The sequence below is a fragment of the Hipposideros armiger genome, unplaced genomic scaffold (genome assembly GCF_001890085.2).
Source record: "Hipposideros armiger isolate ML-2016 unplaced genomic scaffold, ASM189008v1 scaffold_0, whole genome shotgun sequence".
NCBI classification, from domain to species: Eukaryota; Metazoa; Chordata; class Mammalia; order Chiroptera; family Hipposideridae; genus Hipposideros; species Hipposideros armiger.
Genome location: NW_017731350.1, coordinates 3,048,517 through 3,063,161, shown reverse-complemented (window position 1 = coordinate 3,063,161; position 14,645 = coordinate 3,048,517). Strand labels below are relative to the sequence as shown.

Below are 14,645 nucleotides of genomic sequence, written 5' to 3'. Positions count from 1 at the left end.
TGGTAAAATTTTAGTAAGTTGTGTCTGCGGTGGCTGGGAAGGAGGCATCCCCCACCCCCACCCTGCCCACCAGCTGCAGCCAGGAGACAGCTCCATGGCATCCTGGAAGCTGGGCCAGCCCCTCCTGCTCCCCTGGAAACCGTTGCTGGGGTTAGAGCCTCCAGGGCCCAGGCACCTCTGCCCCAGTGCAGTTTCCCCCAGGACTAGAACCCCAGCCCCCACCCCATTCTAAATCCACTCCCCTCCAGCCATCATCACTGTGTTCCAAAGACCTGGGAGGAGGAAGGGCTGACAGAGGGAGAGCCAAGAAATAGCTACTCTGAAATGGGGTTAACAAGTATCTGAGACTTTTTCCTCATTCCTTTGAAGTCCCCTGAATGCAGGAGACTGCCTGTGGCAGTGGGTGAAAAGGGGCTGCCCATGAGAGAGCCAGGAATCAGCTCCACTAAGCCCTGCCATTCCCCGGCCCAAATGACTCATGGCTCTGGGGGAGCCGTCACAGCTGGGACTTACAACGGACAACTCCTCTGCACTCTCCATTCCCCCAACAAGATCTTCCTTGCCTGACCTGGGCACTGACTTGGGGGCTGAGAATTCTGCTGCTGTGAATTCAGGTGGTTCTGAGGCCCAGCTCAGGAGTCTGCTGCTCGGTAAAGCCTTCCTTACTCACCCCACCCTCTTCTAATTTGCTGGTCCCCTCTGTGAGCCCAGACGCCCTCCGCTCAGTGCCTCAAACTTCGCCTGTATTCTCTGTTCACATCTCTTTCCACCTCCTCATGGGCCTAAGGGCTCCTAGAGGGTAGAGACTGGGCTCATCTGCTAGGAGCGTCTGGCCCCAGCACAGGGCCAGGGACAGCAGACAGTCCAATCAAATGATGAATGAAGGACAGCGGCTGGGCTGGTTGCTGGGGCCCCATGGAGAGCCTGAGCCCTGAGAGACAGGCCTTGACCCAGCACTGAAGCCACAGCTGGCAGCCGCCTGTCCCTTGAGCATTGCTGATCTGGACAAGGATTATGGGGAGCTGTGTCCCAGGAGGGTCTTGGTAAGGAGGTGAGGAGGTCATCCTGCCTATTTTTTCTGCCCCTCCAAATGTTCTTTTTTTCTTTCCTTCCTCTTCTATCCATCCTCCCTTCCCCTCCCAGGGGAGTATGCCGAGGGCGTCAGTGAGAGAGACATCCTGCTTATTCACTCCTGCCGCCAGTGGACAACGGTGACAGCCCACACCCTGGAGGAAGGCCACTATGTCATCGGGCCCAAGATCGACATCCCTTTGCAGTACCCAGGTGTGCCAGCCAGGGACAGATGGTGTAAAGCCGGTGGGGGGTTATAGGCTGGAGGGTAGGGGCTAGGGAAGGCTTGGAAGAAGCTGTGGTGACCAGCCTTTTCTTGGAGACACAGGAATGAGTGAGGACAGGGCTGGCAGTATGGTGACTAGGATTAGGGTTCGAGTTAGAGCCCAGTGGTTTTCATGTTCTTGTGTGGAGCCCTGGGTTTCTGGTTGCAAACCTTTGATTCACATTTTATTTTATAATAGATTTTAAAATAACAATTAAAACAATACCCACACTCTCAAAGTGTTAACAAATCCAACCTTAACCCTAACTAGAGACCTTCAGTGTGTTCTGCGAGCTGCCTCATTAACCCTTTTTTGTACAGACCCTCGAAGAGAACACCTCCTGCCAGGATCTTCTCCACACTAGGCAACCAAAAACCCTCAGAAACAAAGGGATGCTCAGGCTCATAATCTGCCTGCATCTTTCAGCTCTAATCCTGATTTCCCCAATTTTTGTGTTAAACTCATTGTTTTCATTGACTTTATAAGTGAATGTTAAAATTTTAGACTTTTCAATAAGATTATGCTAATGAACTTCTATTTTGATCTGTGTTTTATATGATGTTGACATTCTACGTAAGATTTTGTTTCAAAAAAGGACTATGCTGCTAAAAAAGAGAAAGTACAGCCATTTCATTTTACACATGATGAAACAGAGCTTATACCTAAGAAGGGAAGTGAATGGCCAGGGTCACACAACTAGAAAGGGGCAGAGCAGGGGCTGGAACCCAGGTGCCCTGACTCCTGGGCTGGTGCTGCACTACACCAGGATGCAGGGTTGTTGCCCCATGTGTGGGAGGGATGGGAGTCTGGGGATCCCATTCCAGAGATGCCCCCACATGAGCCCAAGAGCCCACAGCGTTCCAGACACTGGGCTGAACATTTTCATCATTTATCCTCCCAGCAACCCTGTGAGAAAGTCTAATCAACTTCATTTACCTCACAAGGAAACAGGTCCCAGGAGCTTCAGTAGCTTGCCCAATCCTGTGTTTTAACTGCTAGTCACTCCCCTCCACTCCCAACAAAGGTTGGGGACCCTTTGAGCTGGGAAGGCTCACACAGCCCCTTCCTCACGGGTACCAACCACTGTTCCCCCTCTGGCCTTGACTGGATCTCCCCTGAGCCAGCGGGACAGGACTTAGCCCTTCACATGGCTTCTGCTCTTTACAACAACCCTGTCAAATTGGCATAGCCCCACACCCCATTTAAAACCTGAGGAAACTCAAGTGTCTTTCTGACTTGGTGCTGGGCTATGTCCTAGGCCTAGAGCCTTTGAGGGGGCCTGCCCAAGCTGGAAACTTCCCAGCCTGGGTATCTGTCATTGACCCAGGGTGAGGTCCCAGGTCTTCTTGGGATAAAAAAGCAAAAATTGGAAAAAGTCCTCATTGAGACAAATATGACTTCAGGGACTGTGCCATTTCAGTTTGTGTCATTAAAAATCTGGGAAACCAAGGTCAGAACCTTCTAGGGAACTGTGCAGCCAGGGCTCTCCTACCCTTTCCCATGTCTTTTGGTGCCTCCTGAGTGCGCATGTAAGGTGGTGGTCATAGGCGACAGCAGGCTGCAGGGATGTCACAGCCCCAGCCCCACCTTTCCGGTGGGCAGCTCTGGCCCACCCCAATGGGGGAGGGGAGGTGGAGGCCCTTACGAGGGGAGGGGCCAGTCTGGCTCGCGGGTTAACGAGGAAGCTGAGTGCACAGCTCCGCGCTGGTTCCTCTTAATGAATTAATAATAGTGCAGGCGGGAGGGGTAGCCGGCTGCGGACCCCGTAAAGAGAGCCGCGACGAAGGCGGGGGAGGGGAGGAGGGCGGCAGGGCAGGGGGCGCTGCCCACCGCCCAGGGAATGGGGACAATTGGCTCTCCTGAGACAGTCCCTCACTGGCCCAGCCGGGAACCAGGCGGCTGGCTTCCCCAGCGATGGTTGCGGTGCCCTGAGGAGCACTGGCAGAGACACCCTGGGAGCCAAGTAGCATGCTTCCATTTTACAGATGGGAAAACTGTAGGCCAGAGAGATTAAATAGTTTGCCCAAGGTCACATAGCTGCTTGGTGGCAGAGCTGGGATTCAGCCTGGCCAGTCGGACTCCAGGACACGCTGTGCTTTTAGCCATCGTTCTTTAAGGAGCATCTGCCATGGGTCAGGTGCTGGGAAGGAGGGCTAATAGGCCAGACTGCTTCAGGCGGAAGGGACCGCAGGCCGGTGCAGATGTGTTCTGGGAAAGAAGGCAGGGAGGAGGGGCAGGCCCAGGGCTGGGCAGGTCCCTATTGCTGCGGAGAGACCTTGGGTCTCACATAGGGGGACCAGGAGAGGAAGCTGCCCCCCCCCGGAGGCTACAGGGGGGAGGAAGAGGCTTCCAGGGGCCTAAGCATCACTTCTGGGAGGTCTCCCTTCCTTCCTCCCTGCTATAATGACCGGTGCTGGGCTCCAGGCTGCAGTGGAGGGGGTGGTGCTGGCTACCATGGTTACATCGATCTTCCCTGCCACATCCTCCCCTGGCTCCAGCCCTGACTTGGCTCCAGCTCTCCCCACAGGGGGCAGTGGGCATTTCTCCCTGCCTGGTTGGGGGTTTGTGTGTGGATATGGTGGAGGAGGGGTGCCACTCATGGTTGCGTGGTAGCCGACCCTGATTCCTGCTTCCTGACCCCAGACCACTGCTCCTTGCCAGGTCCCCTCCCCAGTTTATCCCTGCTGCCCTCTAGGGCTGTGGCAAATCTCAGGCCTCTTCCCCCCAGGGTCTCAGAGTGGTTAGGGCAGCACCCAGGGACTCCCCTCCCACCTTTTTGAGCATTTTCCCTTCTCTTTCTTGGCTCTCATTTCTCTTCCCGCTCCTAGAAGTTGATGCTGCAGGCTCTGCCTTTCACCCTCAGCTCTTCATACACCTGCACTGGGGGGTGGTGTGGGGGATGGTCTCAGTCTGGGTTTCTGGCTGGGTTTGGGGGCTCCAGGAACCCCTGGTACTGTATACAAAAGTGTGTGTGTGTTCATGTTAGGCATACACTATGGGTATTCTGGGAAGAGAGTCCCCAAAGGGTTAAGACCCTCTCTTCATTTTTTCTGAGCCATCTTACCTGCCCTACAGCCAAAGCTGCCTCCTGTGGGCTGGTGACGTTCATGTCTGTACTTCTTTTTTTTTTTTTAAAGATTTTATTGGGGAATCGGGGGAGCGGAACAGTGTTGGGGAATCGGAGAAGGGGAACAGACAAGTTGTTGTCCTTTTGTTCTTCAGTCTAGTTGTGGAGGACGTCGCTTCACTGGCCCATTTTGGTATTGTGATCATTGCGCTCTTCCCGGGTGAGGCAGATCGGTTGCCAGCCATTGGACAGCCACTCACGGTGGCTCATGCCGGCTGCCGGCTGCTTACGCTGGCTGCCGGCCACTCATGGTTGCTTATGGAGCCCACTGCAGACCTACTGCAGCCTACGCCGTCACCGGTGACTCATGGCAGCCTAGCTCCTGGTCGAGGTGTTGTTCACCATCTTAGCTGTAGAGGGCGCGGCATCACTGGCCCTCATGTGGGATCTGAACCGGGGCTCTGCTGCTCAGAGCTCACACTCCCAAACCAACTCTTAATCAACGCGCCACTCAGCCGGCCCATGTCTGACTTCTAATGAGGCTCACCAAGCCCCTGCCCTACAACCTGTTTCTTTCGGGTTTCCAGTTTTGCTTAACAGTTTGATTTCTAACCAGGCTGGTGGCCGGAGTCCCTTCCTCTCTATCTGCCCCTCATCAGTTGCCCCAGTCTGATGAGTCTCCTTCCACGGGCCTCTTGGCATTCAGAGCCTTTTGTAACCTTTTGCTGTCTTCTTCACTTTCTGTCATCCCACTACTCAAGTCCTTCCCTCCAGGCACGCACAATTGTGGGCAGGCAGTCTGCTTTTGTGACCCTGTGTCTTTGCTTATTCCCTTTCTTCCACTTGGAATGTCTGTTCTGTAAAACTCTTCATTCTTAAGATCCCATCAGACTGTCAGGCAGCTTCCCCCCAACTCAGCAGTCTAGCACTTTTGTCACGAGTCTGTTGTTAGCACTTGTCACATCCTGCCATTATTGGGTGCTCACTGTCACACCCACTGTATCTGGAAATCATTGAGGGCAGACTGTATTTTACCAGGTTTGCACCCTCTGTTGGGCCTAGTCCAGTGTCTGGCACACAGTGGGTGCTCCATAAATGTGCAATGAATAAATGAATGACAGTGACTGAAGAAACCACCAGTAACACTATAGAAGCTAGAGTTGCTTTGTCTTCTTTCGGCTTGTCGTCCCCTTGCCTGTACAAGACTCTCTTCCTTTGTGGTAAGGCCTGAGAAGAGGCCATCCATCCAGATGCCAGGGCAGTTCACAGCTTGTCCTTGTGCCCATGTAGTGGGCACATAAAAGGTGTGTGGCCAGTGAGGTAAGACAGTTACACAGGGGTATCAGCTTTATGGATTATCATCATTCTTGAAAGTTTTAGTCCCCTGGGGGCATCTACTGAGCCAGCCAAACCAAACAGCCCTGGACTGCAGGTTGGGAAGGCCTCATCTGAGGGAGATGGCTTTGCTGGGTTCAGATCAGAGGTCTCTGGGACCGTGGGGCTGGATGTTGTACTAGGACAGGATCTGGGAAAAGAGCTGGGGTCAGAATGGTTCCCCCCCAAGCCTCAAAGGCCTGGGGCTGATCTGCTGGTTTGCCCAATATATCAGTGTGGATCAGAAGCCCAAGGTAGATGCCCAGGCTGCCAGGTCAAGATCATCTGCTCTAGCCTCCTCATATGGAGGAGGCCCTGAGAGGGGAAGGGACTTGTCTAGGGTCATATAGCAAGTCAGAGTGGGGCTGGGATCAAGCTAGAAGCCAGTATCCACAATGCCACAGTGATGTTTGGTCAGAGGCCAGCTGTGTGTCCAAATGTTTGGATGCTAGTTTGCACTTGGGTTTCTCTGGGCAGGTAGCTGCTAGCCTCATCACACACTCACAGCTCTCCACGGGGTGAAGGCTGGGCTCCAGTTGCTCGGGTCTGTGCTCCCTGTGAGGCTTGAGCCAGCTGACCAGCTCCTCTACCCCATGCTGGTGCAAACCTGCCTTTCTGCCCACCTGACTTCCAGAGGGGCTGGCTGAGATAAGGAGAGTAACAAGTGGGACCACAAGGTCTCTTGGGATGCAAGCCATGCTCCCAGTAAGCAGGCCCACCCTAGCAGCCTGCGTTCCCCCCTGTGCAGGCAAGTTCAAGCTCCTGGAGCAGGCCAGGGATGTGCGGGAGCCAGTGAGGTACTTCAGCAGCGTGGAGGAGGTGGCCAGCGTCTTCCCTGACCGCATTTTTGTGATGGAAGCCATCACCTTCAGTGTCAAGGTCAGTCTTTCTCACACCTGCATGGTGCCCCTGTGCTGCCCCTTCCCTTCAGGGAATCCCTGACCCTGGTTGCAGGGCTGTCCTTAGCGTCCAGGAGGTAGAACGTGTCATAGGGTGGCTTCTGGCAGCCCCTTGAGGGTCTTTGGCACAGTTGGGCCATGTCAGAAGAGCTGGGTATGTGACCCACTGGGCTGAAGAGCTTCCTGCAAAAAGGGGTGAAGTGTGTGCAGGGCCATGCACTGACTTGAACACACTTTAGGGCAGGCTGTCCTAGCAGCACAGTGCAATGCACACAGTCCCCCACTTGTGTACAGATAGCTCTTTACAAACCCTTTTCTTATCTATCAGTCCATTTCTCAGTAGCCTTGTTGAATGGTTGGAGCATTATTATCACACAGATTATAAAGATAATGATAAAAGTTGACATTGAATATTTTCAAAGTATGTCACTGTACATGTAGTCTATTTAATCCTTATAGCAACTCTTCCAAGTTATTACACGAGGTAACTAAGGCCCCCAGAGGTAACTCATTTAAGGTTGCACGGCCACCATGTGGCCTCTCCAGGATGGAACGTGGTTCCCTGGCCCCCCAATCCAGTGATCTTGATCTGGTCTCAGCCCTGGGGAGGGCTGCCCTCCTGGGTCTTGGAGGACCTCATAGGGTTGTCTTTCCCTGGGCCTCAGTCTAAGGCCTCGCTGTTTCTGGGATCCCCAGGTGGTGTCGGGCGAGTTCAGCGAGGACAGTGAGGTGTACAACTTCACACTGCACGCGGGCGACGAGCTCACACTCATGGGCCAGGCGGAGATCCTGTGTGCCAAGACCACCAAGGAGCGCTCACGGTTCACCACCCTGCTACGCAAGCTGGGCCGGGCCGGGGCGTTGGCGGGGGTGGGTGGCCCGGGGGGTGCGGGAGGAACCGGCGGGGGCGCCAGGCCTATCAAAGGCAAGATGCCCTGCCTCATCTGCATGAATCACCGCACCAATGAGAGCCTGAGCCTGCCCTTCCAGTGCCAGGGTCGCTTCAGCACACGCAGCCCGCTAGAGCTGCAGATGCAGGAGGGCGAGCACACGGTGCGTGCCATCATTGAACGCGTGCGGCTCCCGGTGAACGTGCTGGTGCCCAGCCGGCCGCCTCGCAACCCTTACGACCTGCACCCGGTGCGGGAGGGCCACTGCTACAAGCTGGTCAGCATCATCTCCAAGACGGTGGTGCTGGGGCTGGCGCTGCGTCGTGAGGGCCCGGCGCCGCTGCACTTCCTGCTTCTCACCGACACGCCGCGCTTCGCGCTGCCGCAGGGCTTGCTGGCTGGGGACCCGCGCGTCGAGCGCCTGGTGCGCGACAGCGCCTCCTACTGCCGCGAGCGCTTCGACCCCGATGAGTACTCCACGGCCGTGCGCGAGGCGCCCGCGGAGCTGGCGGACGACTGCGCCAGCCCGCGCCGCGCACGCCTCTGCCTGCCCGCGCCCCCGCGCGCCCCTGGGCCCGCCCGCGCCCCGGGCCCGCCGGGCGAAGGCGACCAGGAGTACGTAAGCCCCGACTGGGCAGGTGCGCCTGAGCCCAGCGCCTCTCCCTCCGAGATCCCCTATGAGGAGCTCTGGGCGCACCAGGTGGCCGAGGGCCTCGCCGAGGGCCGCCCCCGGCCGCCCCCGGGGCCGGACCTCATCTCCTTCGGTGCCGCGGGGCCGTCCCTCCTGGAGACCGAGGCGCCGCCGCCTCCTGTCCCTCCCAAATCCGAGGCGGTGAGTGGACGCAATGGAGGCGTGAAGGGTGGGAGGCAGGACGCTGAATCTGTTGCTCTGTCCGGGGAGGGGACAGCCAGGGAGCCCGGTTTGGGCCTGAAAAGCAAGTTCTCCTGGGCCTCCGAGCCCTTGAAGTGTGTGGCAGAGAGTGGCCCAGGTGTGGGGAAAGGAGAGAAGAAAAAGGGGGAAAGGGTCGCAAGAGCATTTGTAATAAGGGATACCGGGGGCGGTGGCGTTGGGAGTTGTAGGACAAAGATGCCAGTAGGTCCCTAGCCTCAGAAAAGTTGCGATGAGCCGACAACAGCGTGACCCAGAAGGTTTCACAGGAGTCCTTTAAGCTTTCCAGTGAAAAGAAGGTCCCATGGTGAAATAAGCTTAGAAAAGGTGTGTAGGACTCCCAGCCTTCCATACCTCCTCACTTGGGAGTTACAGACCACTGGCATAGTAAAGGCTCTGAGAAGTCCTGCACTAAGGAAACCTGTTTATCTGTGTTTAACACAGAATTTCCCAACCATACTTGTCCACAGAATATGGACAACACTCATGAACATCCCACGGAGTCCACTTTCAGTATTTGATTTATAAGGAAGAGATCCAGAGGGCAGATCCTTTCCCTTCGCTCCCCCTGCCCCCACAGTTTCCCTCTTTCTTTTTTCTTGAAGAGGGAATATGTTCACTTTTCTGATTGTTTTTTATCTATTTCTATGTTCTTTTCCTTACATTCACAATGGATTTCCAAGGCAGTAGGAGACTGCATGTGTTGTATACTTTTGATGAGTGAAACAGATTGGAGAGATGATAAGAGGTGGGGTGGCTGGCTGGGTAAGTCGGTGGGGTGTAAGGCAAGGCAGCCTCTTGGCAAAGTGGGACAAAGTGTGGGTCCCAGACATTCCCCTCACCCAGTTGCTCAGGAAGATAAGGAGTGTCAGCTACCTGGGGACAGAGGGTGGAGTCATGGCTCTGCTTGCAGGTAAAGGAGGAGTGCCGACTGCTCAATGCCCCACCTGTGCCTCCCCGGGGTGGCAGCGGCAGTGGCCGGCTCTCAGGCAGTCCCCCGGTGCCCCCACGCTTCCCCAAGCTGCAGCCTGTCCACTCACCCAGCTCCAGCCTGTCCTACTACTCCTCTGGCCTCCAGGATGGGTGAGCCCCTTCCTTCTCTTGGCCCTGGGCCCTCCTGAGGTAGATGGAGGCAGGGGAAGGCAGGGAGGGGGCCAGTGCTGAGGAAGAGAAAGACTTCAGATGGGGGTTCAGAGGGTGCAATACTGAGGGAGGGGACACTGGGGGCTGGGGGCCTGGGGCTTAGTCCCTTGCTCTCCACTGGCCTGCTTCCGTTTGCTCCTTTCCTAAATGCTGAGGATTGGATGGGAGCATTGCTCTGGTTCGCTCCAGACTGGGACACAGCCACAGGGTGGAGTGTTCCTTGCTATTTTAAAATTTTGATGTAATTCAGTTTTGTTTACTTTTTCCTGGGGGTGGGAGAATGGCTGAAGAAAGAATAGGGCAATCCCGGAGGGTCTCAGGCCTTGGGGGCTGGGGTATGGACCAGTGTTGCCAAGGTCAGAGTGGCAGCCTCTGTGACCTCGCAGAACAGTGTCGTGTGTGTGTGTGTGTGTGTGTGTGTGTGTGTGTGTGTGTGTGTGTGTGTGTGTGTGTGTGTGTGTGTGTGTGTGTGTGAGAGAGAGAGAGAGAGACCGAGACCCTGTTGCGTTTCCCTCTTGTTCTGTCTTATGCTTCCTTATGTGTCTGTCTCTCTACCCACAGGGCAGGTTCCCGCAGTGGCAGCGGCTCCCCGTCACCAGATGCCTACTCCCTCTATTGTTACCCATGCACATGGGGAGATTGCAAAGCGGGCGAGTCCTCCAGCCGCCCACCCCCAGGACCTCTGCCCTCGACCACACAGCCCAGCCAGGCCTCCCGTACCCTCACAGAGCCCCTGAGCAGTAGAGCCGCCTCCCTCTTGGGGGCTGACACCCCTGTCAAGACCTACCACAGCTGCCCGCCTCTTTTCAAGCCCTCTCACCCCCAGAAACGCTTTGCTCCATTTGGCGCTCTCAACCCCTTCTCTGGGCCTGTCTACCCCTCAGGCTCTTCAGCGGCCTGCTCTTCTGGGCCCACCGCCACCTCGGGTCCCCTGGCTACCTCCAGCCCTGCTTATTCCCCAGGCCCAGGCTCACCGGGCCAGGCCTACTCAGCGGCTCCCGCCTCCTGTCCCACTTCCTCCTCCTCTTCCTCTGAGTGGCAGGAACCAGCCCTGGAGCCCTTTGACCCCTTTGAGCTGGGGCAGGGTGGTTCTCCAGAGCCTGAGCTGCTGCGCTGTCAGGAGCCCAGAGCTGTGGGGGTGCCTGGACCTGGACCCCGCCTCTCGCCGCTTGGACCCCCCAAGGCCTTTGAGCCTGAAGGTTTGGTGCTGCGGCAGGTCCCTGCCCCATTGTCACCAGCGGCCCTGCAGGGGCCCGAGGCAAGTGGAGCACGACTCCTTCTCACCCAAGGACGCCTAGAAGGGCCTCCTCCGGCCAGTCCCCGGGACGGGGCCACAGGCTGGGGAGCCCGGGATGCCTCTTCCTGGCAGCCTCCCGCTGACCTGTCTGCACTCTCCCTGGAGGAGGTCTCTCGCAGTCTGCGTTTTATTGGGCTCTCAGAGGATGTGGTGAGCTTCTTTGCCCGAGAACGCATCGATGGCAGCATCTTTGTGCAGCTCAGTGAGGACATCCTGGCAGATGACTTCCATCTCACCAAGCTGCAGGTCAAGAAGATCATGCAGTTCATCAAAGGCTGGCGGCCCAAGATCTGACCTTCCCAGCTCGTAGCTGCACACTAGAATGCTGGCACAGAGGCCCTGGGGCCAGCCACGCATCTGCATGGGGACAGCACTCCCAGAGGCAGGTCCTGCCTGTGGGAGAATCTGTGCTAAGACCAAGGCTGCTAGGTAGCCTCTGAGAGTGAATCCAGGGGAGACACACTTGGAAATGGGGTCCTCTGGGGCCAGACCCCTGGATGGGGAAGGCTTGCCTTTGAGCGTGCAGAGTACGTGGGGAGAAGACGAGGCCCCAGTGCATACCTGCGCCTGGTGAGGCATTTGCTGCATTTCTCAAAAGCTGGCCTTTATGGTGACCTTTCCCCTGCCTAAGCCCTGCTACAGAGCTTCACAGTTATCTCACACTTGTCAAGCTTGTAGGTTCAGGGTAGAGACAAGGGAAGAAGATGGCCTGTAATTTAAGCACAAATTCCTCAAGTGCCCTCTCTCCGTGCTCTGTGGGCTTTTGGCCTAAGCTGTCCTGGGGTCGTGGTGCTGGTTTAGGGACCTCTGGGATTCCTTTCCCGTCCTCCTCTGCTCCACGATGGGTTAGGTCCCTGGCCCTGAGCACAGGTGTATCAAGTGTAAGCCTGTGCCACTGCACCTTGGAGGTTCCACCTCTGGGTTCTGGCTCATGGTTGACTTTAGAAGAGCACAGCTGTTGACCTACTTATCCAGTTAGGGAGGCAGATGCTTCCCTGATGTCCAGTGCCCCAGGGTCTCACTACTGGGTTGGGTGCAGTCTGCGAAGACTGACTCCCTGGGACAGCAGGTCGATTGAGTCAGCTGCTCCTTGATTCTAGAGGCACGTGGCTTTCAATCACTTCCACTTCCACTGGTCTCCTGCCCCCATCCCTTGACTCTGGCAAACACCTGGTGTCCCTCCCTGGTTTTCTGTCAGTGGCACAGGTAGGACAGGTGAGAGAGAAAGCAGAGCGGCTTGGGAAGACCTGGCTTTTCCCTCCTGGAGCTTAGGCCTCCTGCACTTGCTCCCGTGCCTCAGGGCAGGTCTTCGTGCCCTGCATCTCGAGCCTGGTGATCTACTTTGCGCCCAGAGCAGGGTGGCCATTGCCCAACCACGCGTCCCTCCGTGCTCTTCCCCGTCTCACCTATCGAGGACCGCAGTGGTTCTCATGCTCTAGTGTCAGGCTCCTGAGGTGCCAGCCTTCTGCCTTACCTGGCCTACCTAGATATTTATTTCCTCCGTCTTTCTGTCTTAAGAGTAGCGAAGCCATGCTGGTGCCCCCAGCAGGCTGCTTCAGCTCTGAGGGAAGGGGAGTCAGGAAGTAGGACACACGAACTGATGCTGAGACATTGGGTTTCCTTGCCTGTCACTTAATGAATGCTCAAGGACTAGTGAAATAAACGCTAGATGGCTGAGGAATAGTGCAAGTGGAATTCTGGGTATCAACTGCTTTCTTCCTTTGGAAGCACAGTGGCTATGCCTCCAAGCAGGAGAGGACTTCACGTTCCGAGGCAGCTGGCAGTGCTGGCCCCCAGTCCTTCTGAAAGCCCCTCCCCCACCAGAACCTCCCAACCCCCACTACTGTTTCGACAGAATTCTTCCCTACCAAGTGGAAAGACCAGACTTCACAGGAACCTCCTGTACTGGCCAACAGAACCCCACGTTTAGAAGCCTGTTAATGGCCTTAGGATAGAGGATCAGTTCTCTACCTTCTACTGGTCATCTGAAAACCCAACTCAGAGATGATCTGGTTTTAGAGTCTGGCTTCCTAGTAACTATCAGTGTTCAGCAGAGCCAGAGCTAAGCTCCTCGCCTGCCTGTCCCAGCAACAGCTGGACCAGGGAGGTATTTGAAGTACTCACAACTGGCGCAGAGGCAGGAGCAATGGGTTACATCTCAGAGTTGAGAAGGCACAGACAGTGTTGGGACTTGAATTATGATTCTGCGCACACTCAGCATGGGTCCTTCTGCCAGACCCAGTTAAAAGCCCCGATGCTGTTACCGAGACTGGGCACTGCTGCCAGGACACAAGTGTAGGAACTTTCCATGCCAGAGGGTGGGGGGAGGGGAAGAGTGGAGGGTCTGGCAGAATGGAGGTGGTGGTGGGCTGGTGGCATTCCTTGTCCTGCTCACACGTGCTGCCTCTGGTCTGTGCAGGCTTCTTCCATGCTCTGGGGCAGCCAAGACACACAGGATATACTGACCAGGAAAATGTTACCTCTTCTGCTTAACTCCAGCCTCTCCCCAAACATCCTGAAGAGCATGTGTGAATGAGTCACACCAAGAAAAGAACTGGGTAAAACTGCAATGAGGAGGTGCAATCTAGGGAAGAAGTCTGTTATATCCTGGTCCTCCGTACCTGTTAACATCTGCTGCTCTGGTTAGCCAGCGGCACTTCCCCGCTGTAAGCAGAAGCCCAGCCAACGCATTTAAACAGGTTTAAAAGGCTTCTCTCTTAAGGTGCTGCCTAGAACTCTCTCAACACATTCTTATCATGAAAGCACAGGGCTTTATTCCGGTGCACTCCCTGAAAGGGGTTTAAACCAGAAAGGCAAAGACAGGGAAAAAATAAACAAGCAGGCAGGGAGGCTGATAAGTCTGGTTTTACTGTTATTCTGTGTTTGGCCGGGTGCAGAGTTGCCCTCACCATTGGCCTCTACTGGCCTCCTGGGAGGCAGCAAACATGGCTCCAGCGATGCTGCCACTTTGGGTCTCAGGGTTGATAAATTCACGAGCAGTGGGTTCCACCTTCCAACATGAAGTGCAAACACAGCCAGACTTCACCAGGAGGGAGAGACAGTCCTAGCTGAAGGCACTTAAGGCACACACCAGGGCTGGAGCTGCTTTTCCTTCTGGTTGTTCTGGTAACTCTAGATGCTAGTACTGCCGGTAGTTGGGGTTAGTGTGCAAGTCAGCAGGGGCCTGCTCACTGGTAAAACTTCTTGGTAGAGCTGTTAGCGTGGTCAATTAGCAGCTGACATGGGGTGAACTGGTTTCCATAGGCAGCCTCGTACTTCCTGAGCCGGTCCACTATCTTCTGAGCACCATACAGATCCACGAAGCGGAAGGGCCCTGATGGAGAAACGGGACTTGGATGAAGGAGACAGCAACACGGGCTCTAGGACAAAGCAAGCTAACTCCCCAACCTCCAAGACCAACCTCCAAGACAGGGCGGGAAGCCAAGACCAAAGACGGCTCCGATGTCTCCTTCTGTGGGTGTGGCCAAGATCCCTTCCTGCAGGCATAGGGCAGCCTCATTCACGAATCTTGTCACCAGGCGGTACTGGACGTCTTCATCAGAGGAGCTGCCAAAAGAGCGAGACATTTAGGTAGAGAAGAGTAGGCAGGAAGGGCTGCAGTGGCCGCACGGGAATGAGGGCCAACCAGTACTGAACCTGCAGCTCTCGAGATGATGCCAGGCCAATCTTTCCCTTGGAAAAGACAGTACAGAGCTATGTACCCTAATGAACCCAGAACAGGGTCTGCA

At 55.8% G+C, this 14,645-nt stretch overlaps 2 protein-coding genes across 4 annotated transcripts in view; one reads left to right on the top strand and one right to left on the bottom strand.

Annotated features, from left to right (window-relative positions):
• GAREM2 (GRB2 associated regulator of MAPK1 subtype 2) overlaps positions 1–12,591 on the top strand; it is a 41,072-nt gene extending 28,481 nt beyond the window's left edge. Inside the window, exons 1-6 of one of the 2 annotated variants that reach the window (XM_019642922.1) lie at positions 320–650; positions 1,144–1,284; positions 6,527–6,657; positions 7,374–8,399; positions 9,370–9,539; positions 10,161–12,591. In XM_019642922.1, the coding sequence (XP_019498467.1) occupies positions 479–650; positions 1,144–1,284; positions 6,527–6,657; positions 7,374–8,399; positions 9,370–9,539; positions 10,161–11,190 (2,670 nt within the window). In that variant the 5' untranslated portion in view covers positions 320–478 and the 3' untranslated portion in view covers positions 11,191–12,591. Of the gene's footprint in view, positions 1–319; positions 651–1,143; positions 1,285–6,526; positions 6,658–7,373; positions 8,400–9,369; positions 9,540–10,160 lie in introns of those variants that run through there. The other variant, XM_019643015.1, reaches the window with a different exon arrangement.
• Positions 12,592–13,745: 1,154 nt separating this feature from the next.
• HADHA (hydroxyacyl-CoA dehydrogenase trifunctional multienzyme complex subunit alpha) overlaps positions 13,746–14,645 on the bottom strand; it is a 37,031-nt gene continuing 36,131 nt past the window's right edge. For both annotated transcript variants that reach the window (XM_019643132.1, XM_019643219.1), the window contains 2 exons: positions 14,318–14,463; positions 13,746–14,230 (listed from right to left, as the gene is read on the bottom strand). In XM_019643132.1, coding sequence (XP_019498677.1) covers positions 14,085–14,230; positions 14,318–14,463 — 292 coding nt within the window. In that variant the 3' untranslated portion in view covers positions 13,746–14,084. The remainder of the gene's footprint in view (positions 14,231–14,317; positions 14,464–14,645) is intronic.